We start from the raw sequence: 8,296 nt of genomic DNA on the forward strand, positions 1-8,296 counted from the left end.
TGGCCGGGGACATTGTGTTGTGTTCTTGGGCAAGACACTTTACTTTCACAGTGCCTCTCTCCACCCAGGTGTATAAATGGGTACCGGCGAACTTAATGCTGGGGGTAACCCTGCAATGGACTAGCATCCCATCCAGGGGGAGTAGAAATACTCCTAGTCGCTTCATGCTACAGAAACCGGGATAAGCTCCGACCTGATGGGCCACTTGGCTTGTATGCAGACTTTACCTATGATATGACGATACCTTCTTTATGACCAAAACGTCTGAAAACCATACCCTTTGAGGCTGCACAAACCTATAAACCCCATGTAAGGGAGTACCCCCCACATGTACACTGTAGATAGGAACTTGGAACACTCATAAAATGTGTGGTTCACCTTTGAGAATGCAGAGAAGACAGGAGCACTTGCAAATGTTCCTTTTTATTCAATTTGCTTTTCTTACAGAAACGATAATACTCGTACAACTTCTTAGTACACTTCAATTTAACTGGCTTAGTATACTATTCTAACGTTACTCAAAAATTTTCAAATGCTATAGTATCAAGCAGTCAATTTGCCCTACATTAACTACACTTTATTATCGGTTTATAAGAAAACACTGTAAACCGTTTCAAGTTGATTTCTACCAAACAAGCGAGAATTTTAACAAACATCCTTGTCATATGTATGGGACTAAGGCCTACCAACGTACAAAGTATGGGCAAAATTGAATTTTGAGCTGTGTCCGCGATTTCTTTGATTGTTACTGACATTTACTCCTAAATTTTGGCCTGTACACAATTTTAAAGCTTGCATTTGATTTGCGTTCATGAACATCTTCTCACTCGCCCAAAGTGAAATTCGCCTTGTATCAGCTTCCATCAATTTCACCTCTGTCTTGGTACCACAGAGGTCTTGGGTTCGAATCCTGTTCAAGCCTTTTTTCAGGTCTTTAGCTACTGTATGTACAAAACTGCCATGATAACTGATGTATTTACATCTTTCTCCACAGGTCAAATTTAACATATTTAATATATTAAGTTGCACACACATATTTTGTTACATGTCCCCTTGGTTTAAAGGTTCAATTCTCGTGTATATATGCCTACCTGACTGTAAGGTTTTCTCAAGGCCACAAGAGAAAAAAATTGCATGACTGTTGTGTGACTTTGGTATGATGCCTACTCAGCATAAACCCAATACGTAAACTCAGCATGAACCCGATATGTAAACAAAAGAACAAGCTCAAAATTTTGGCCTCTAGACAAAATGTTTAAGTTTGCATTCAATTTGCATTTATGAAAATCTACTCACTTGCCCAGAGCAAAAATAGATTTGGTTTGCAAAACTTTACAATTCAGGCTCAGCTCGCGCCACTTAATACTACTGTAAAATACAATACTACCATCAATATTAGAAGACTCATATGGATTGCCTTCTGTTGACCTTTAACTTTGCTGTGGAACTATTCAATACCAGTATCAGCTTCCATCAATTTCACCTATGTCGCACTATTGAGCACAATGTTTAGCCTCTATTGAGCTCATGCTTTGCTCTGTTTGTTATTTGGAAGTCACTGCCAATGAACTCTGACCGAAAAGCAAACAATAAAAGTTTCCAGTTTTAGTGCAACACATGTACTTATGTAATATATAAAATAATGTATACACCTGCACTATTTACTCATGAACTGATTTCTAACATCTGATTTAGTGGTCAGTGAAAATAGCACAAAAACTTAACAAATGAGTAACCGACCCCTCATGTGCATATCATAAGCATAATCTACACATACAGACATTTATTTAAACATGCTTTACAAGTAAATAGACATAATGGCAACTTGTCAAATTACCTTCCTACAACATATTGTCCCTTTCTTAATCTGGTACAATTTCCGTTGAAAGACTGATAAGCTGGGTATGGATGAAATTGACACCTTTTAATGTGAACAGGATTGTTAACAAGCTCCCGAAGAAAGGCAATTTTTACAGCAAAATTACTTGCAAATGGCAGAGATAAACAAGAACACGAAATTCTCACCTCTCTGAAATCGTAATAGCATTTCAAACATTATAAAGAAACTAATTCTCACAAAAAAAAGCGACCACCTGTCAACAGCTTCAAAGAAATTCAAAGATTGATGTGAAAAGAAACTCAGCTACAATCTTGGACAAAATAAATGGAACATCTGGACTACCCCTCCCCCCATTTCAATGATGCCAAAATGGTACGTTTTTGCTCCTTTGTGCCTTCATCATTGCTTTGGGGGGGATGGGGGCTAATTGTTCCATTTTCTTCTGTCCAAGATTGTAGTCACCAGTGCTTTTTGGTCCATAAAGAGACTTCATGTAGACTAGTAACAAGTAATGGGGGCCACGTCTGCGAAACAGCACATTTTTCACACTTGTTGGCCCTTAAAGTGCTTTTTGAAGAAAGAAAATTTATTTCAAATATAACATGATTCAAGTACAAGTATTTAAGATACTATTGTTTCATGTGAAAGATCTACTTAGCAGGTAAGAAAGAATTTGTGTACAGGTAGATCAATTTAACAAATTGATGTCAGGTTTTTATGCATCTGTCCTCTTATTGATGATAAATTGCATCATAACATTGTCCAAGTGGCTGTGGAATCATGAGCCGCAGGCGAGTGGTTCTGCAGTAAACTTTGACAATGTTATGATGAAATTTATCATCAATAAGAGGACAGATGCATAAAAACCTGATGTCAATTTGTTTTTCACAATAACAAGACCCCAAAATGGTCAAATGCCAGGAACGAATGGGGGGAAAAGACGTCGTAAACTTGCCGTAAACAAAGATAGGTGAATTGTAAAATGACGTGAGCATTGTCAATAGCTTTTCTCGCTTTTTGATTGGCTTCTTAAAAAAAGTCAATAAAATCTCATTGGTTAAAAATTTGACAGTTTGACAGCTGAAAGTTGAACTTGAAAGCTTGCATAAATTAAAATTTTATCTGTCTGTACTCTTATTGATGATAAAAATGAGCCAATCAGCCCACAAGAAATTAGACAGTTATTGTAAAAACTTGAATTGAAGGCATCAGGAAATTAAAATCGACCATTCAAGCCCCCTTCCCTCTGGAATTTCCTGGGTCTTTGACCTCCCACCCTTTGGAATTTCCAGTTCCCTTTGTGGTGGGGTTATGGATATGTTCTGGAACCATACATTATACATATCAATCAAAAATATACAGAATACATAAATTTTAACCAATGAAAGTCAGCTTCATACCTCTTTATCTCGCACAAAGGCTTTCCTTTAAAAGTAACATTAAACATGATTATTACACAATATAGGTAAATTATTATAACTAATATGTTTATTTGTTCAGAGCATTACAACTTCGGAACAAGCTGCAGGCAAGCTCCATTATGGGAGAAAAAAAGAATTTTAAAGTGCTACTATGATGAAATGCAAATCTATTCCATCTAAGCCATTTTAAAACATAAATAGGTATCTGCATGAGAAGAAAAATGCTGATTACTGTTTTTCAAATATCTCTTTTTGTTCCTGAGATATTCAAGTTTTCAAAATATTCACATTAGCCAAGTTACAATGTCATAAACTCAACCAAATTTTGATCAAATATGGTGAGGAAAGATATTTCAGCCAATTTGTATCATAATGTTTCATTTTTTGTAGCAAGATTCTACTAGATGTGCTCCATAATACGGGCACAACAGTTTTGTTACCAGGGCAACATACTGGGTTCCAGACCTCCCCAATATTAAAGGCTTTTCTGGCCGCCTTAGCTGTTCCATTTTGATATTTGCCAATGGTGTCTAATCTCAAAGATCCAGCAAACATATAGGTCATAGGCATATATGTTACGTCAAGTTCTTGGCCTTGTTTAGTGTGTTTCGGCTAAAAATCACAAAAATATTGAAATAAGGTTGGGGACTGAAAAAGAGTGCGCTGCCATTGGAACAAACATTTCGTAAAGCTGTGGGTGTGTTGCCTGTAGAACTATTACCCTACCAAGTTTCAATAGTATCTGCTGAAAATTGAGATAAATTGAGATAACTCTAATTATATACTGATGTAATATAAGGCTTAGTGTGTGATGTCATCAGTCCTTGCATTTGCATATTTTACACATTTTACAAACTTAAATCTCTTTGGAACTAATGCAGATATTTGGAAATAGAAAATGGCATTTTTCATCTTTTGTATAACTCTGTGTAATACACTTAAAAACACGTTCAAGGGGTAACAATTTGATAACAGTAACACTTTAAGCTTGCCCTTTAAGTGCTACTATGATGAAATTCATCCTATCTAAGCCATTTTTAAAAGAATCAACAGCTTGTCTATGAGAAAATGCTGTTTACTTTTTTCAAATAGCTCTTTTCTTCAATTCCAGAGATATTCATCTATTTTGTTTTCATTCAATGCTCTAGGGATTTTTTTTTCACCTAACATGAGTTAGCTGAACCCTGGCAAAAATCTTTTGAAGATCTTCAAGGGACTTCTAAGTTACTCATAAAAATCTTCAAGGATCTTGTTGGGGATCTTAAGGATGTTAGCACCCATTGCTACTGCACATTCTTACTGAACACTTAATTCATGTTGCAACATCATTTCACGCCATACATCAAGCACTTGTGCAAAGAAGGAAATACATAAAGCAGGTATGACCAGGGAATGTTGTAAACAGTAGTCTCAAAGTTGCCTAACTTGGGAGGCAGGCCCCTCTTCAATTTTCAAATTGCATCTTGATAACCAAGGAATGGATTGGAACTAGATGCCCTCTTCCAATCAGTTGTTAATTTTGTCACTCAATTTTTTCTGTTTTAGCTCTCACCTTGTGTAGAATTTTTTGGCAAGTTTTTGACCATCTACAAATAATCTAATGTAGCTCTCAAGTAAGCCATCACTGAATGCTGTATAAATCCACACACGACCTGAAAGTCAAACAAAGGAAAGAACAATATAAAAATATTATGCAATGTTTTTCTTCATTGAGCTGATGAAGGTTGGATAATCCAACATACTACTTTTGGACTTCAGCAAATATTAATAATAAACCTCAGTCAGGGAAATAGCTCCCTAATTCACCTTAATGAAAATGGGCTAACAAAGATTGACTGATCCAAACAAAGTATTAAAGTATTTCCATCCTTTTAGAAACAAAAGTCATGTTAGATTAAATTGTTATTGGTTCAAAGATTTAGAAAATTTTTCAAAACAAAATTTAATCATTTATGATAATCAAAATTTTCAACCAAAGATTAAAGGAGGTTATGTTCAGCTGCTACTTATGGTATTATAGTACTATGTAAGAGTAATCCAATTTAGGAAGTTCATGAATTTTGTTCAATTATTGTTGACGTTCTCCAAAATTTCACTGACATTTTGTGGAAAATTCAGCAATGATGATAATGACACCTCACTGATATATCACGGAATTTACTACAGGGCAATAAATATTATACGCAACATTTCATCAACTCGATCTCATACAAAAGTTTGTGTTCAAAAGCATAAAAATTTCAACAGGCAATTTTCTGCCAGTGTGAGGTGAATCTTGGTGAAATTTCACCTGCGTGAATAATTAAGGACATGCTGGGAATTTTGCTGACCAAAGACAAATTTGTACTCAGCAGAAACAAATCTATGCTCATCACAAACAATTTTTTGCCTAAGGACAGGCAAACTTTTGTTTAACATAATTAAGGGAACCTTTGTTTTGTCCAAACAAAAAACTTCTTACGCAAAATAAAATGTTGCAAACTTAAGTAGCACTTCTTGATATAATTTTACAAAATGTTGCTAAAATAAGAACAACAGATCTGTGAAAAATTGGTGAACTGTTATTCAAAGCTACCCAAAAGCAAAAGTTGGCAGTTTTTTCCTGGAAATCAGCAAATTTCATTTCCACTGCTTTTGCAAAGTGCTGTATAACAGCTTTAGACACATTACTTTACACTAAGATGCCCCTGCTTTTGCTCTGAAAGATATTGATATAAGCTGAAAAAACTGTTCCTGAATGAGCTGAATTACTTTTAGCAAGCTTTCACAAACAGGACAGATGCAGAGTTGCTCTTCACGATGAACTGAAAATTCACCATGAAGATTATATGATTTCCAATATGATTTACAATGTGACTGAATGCAAACTATATTGAAAAATGATCATCGCCTACTGCAACTAATATAAAAATCAGTTTAAAATTACTGTACATCTGACTCAAATCAAAGATCTATTTATTTTTTGTTTCACCTTTAAATCTTGTAGGAAGGAGCTATATAATATTAATATATCATTGTTATTATCATAATAATTATCATTATCATTAAAATTACCAATATCTAGAAAAAAAATACAGTAACATCAGGAAAATAATACAAACAGACAATGACATGTTGGATGCCTGCTAGCAGGTCAAATGAATGTGTGATAAGATGGGTACACTGTATGTCTGGTAAGGTAGATAATTATTTATACTGCACTGGTTGAAGATTGCTGCTTTCTTGAATTTTGCTTGCAGATCAAGACTAAGGGGTTAGTCTGTACATGTATGTCACTATCTGATTGAAGATCAAGTCTGTTAACCCTGGTTCTAACATCGAGTTCATTACTTGTTTTGTTTGAGAAATCATGTTCAATTAAATACTTTCTTTTGCTAACATTGAATGTCTAACAACACCACAGCAATCAATCTCATGTAATAGTCTTCCTGAGACCACCTTGCACACCAAGAAAGTTGTACCTGAGACAACCTTGCCATTTAACTGAGATTCATTACCTTTGCACAAAGCTGTATAACAGACAAATAGATGATATCTGTTGTTGCACACGCTAATCACACACATCTAAATCTTGCCATAGCTTAATTTAATTTCACTTACTATGAAGATTGAACATGACAAAAGAGGAATGTGATGAACCCCAAAACCAAAGACGAACTGTAAACTGGAGCAATTCCAAGACAAGGCGTACACAGAAACTCAAACCACTACTAACTAAATAAATTACGCGCGAGCTGAACATATATAGAGTATGCAAATGAACATAACATGTACAAAAGGCCACAAAACAAAGACAACTAATTAAGCAAAAACTTAACACTGAACACGAAACTATGACACAAATTCTGGCCCCTAAATTACGGCTCCTTAAATACAAAGGTGAAAGCCTTGTATTTACCAATGCAACAAACAGGCCAAGAATTACTTAAGTAATTAAGAGTAAATGCCTATAAAAATGGACCTAAATCGCCTATCAATGGTACAAGTCGAAAAATTGATTTCGCTTCTATTTTGTCCATAGATAGGTCCTAGTAAGAATAGAAACGGGCCATAGTTAGTTTCTGCTAATACAGCTTTCTTTGGTAGAAATACGCCAAAAATGATTTTGACCCGATTGGGCTCAAAATCTACTTCCGGTTTTGCTGAATTTTCCGAATATTTGATTCCTTCGCGCTCCGCAGAACAGCTACTTGAGAATCTTTCAATGGATTTTATATTCAGTTCAGGTCTTCGTGGTATGACTGAGCGAAAAATAAAATAAATCAAAGTTAGTTCTGAGCCCGAAAAGAGATCAAACTGACACGCAAAATTTTACAGTGTGTCGCAAGAGAATTATTGCATGAAAACATCACCATATTTTTCTATGGGCTATAACTTTAAATACCATAAAAACACTTTCTACGGGTTAAATATACACCCACCTGTTAGGCTATCAAAAAACATCTCTGGGCAAATGATTTCAAGTCGCCTGCCTTGGCCTGTGTTTCTCATAGATTTTGCCCAAAATCCGGCGTTGGAATGTAAACAATTGCGTGACGCGGATAGCCACTCTCAAGTAAAATATTCATTTCCAGCAACCGAGGAAAGCAATTTTTGAAACGTTGTGTAGATAAAATAATGGAAAATGTTTTTTTTGTTTTCTTTTTTTGTTTAAGTTAGTATAAGTATGTATGTTTTTTCATTTGCATTGCAACACCCACGACATCCCTGATAAAGAACGTTTCTACAGTACTCCGGGAATTGATTTTAACACTTATTTATTTTATTGAATCACTGATAACTTACTATATAGTGGCAGTTTTAGAGATACACTTAGCCAATCCTCTATGGTTTATGGCAATTGAATCATTGACTGACAAATAAAGTCAAGTGGAAATACCATAATTTCTATAAACTACTAACTGCGTGATGGCATCTCCGCTCTTCTAGCTGTGTAGAAAATTTGTACCTACACAATATGTTCAAACTCAGCTAGAAAACCCGGAATTTCTTGAATTGAATTAGCCCAGGAAGAAACTGCATTTAAGTTTCTATC

At 35.1% G+C, this 8,296-nt stretch overlaps 2 protein-coding genes across 19 annotated transcripts in view; one reads left to right on the plus strand and one right to left on the minus strand.

The window, feature by feature from the left end:
• LOC145482671 (endothelin-converting enzyme 1-like) overlaps window positions 1-8,296 on the plus strand; it is a 434,574-nt gene that overhangs the window by 214,241 nt on the left and 212,037 nt on the right. The window lies entirely within an intron of this gene.
• Window positions 1-8,296, minus strand: part of LOC145482666 (pleckstrin homology domain-containing family M member 2-like) — a 152,297-nt gene that overhangs the window by 85,101 nt on the left and 58,900 nt on the right. For all 18 annotated transcript variants that reach the window (XM_081461297.1, XM_081461280.1, XM_081461292.1 and 15 more), the window contains 2 exons: window positions 4,814-4,913; window positions 3,241-3,265 (listed from right to left, as the gene is read on the minus strand). In XM_081461297.1, coding sequence (XP_081317423.1) covers window positions 3,241-3,265; window positions 4,814-4,913 — 125 coding nt within the window. The remainder of the gene's footprint in view (window positions 1-3,240; window positions 3,266-4,813; window positions 4,914-8,296) is intronic.

The sequence above is a fragment of the Orbicella franksi genome, chromosome 3 (genome assembly GCF_964199315.1).
Source record: "Orbicella franksi chromosome 3, jaOrbFran1.1, whole genome shotgun sequence".
Lineage (NCBI taxonomy): Eukaryota > Metazoa > Cnidaria > Anthozoa > Scleractinia > Merulinidae > Orbicella > Orbicella franksi.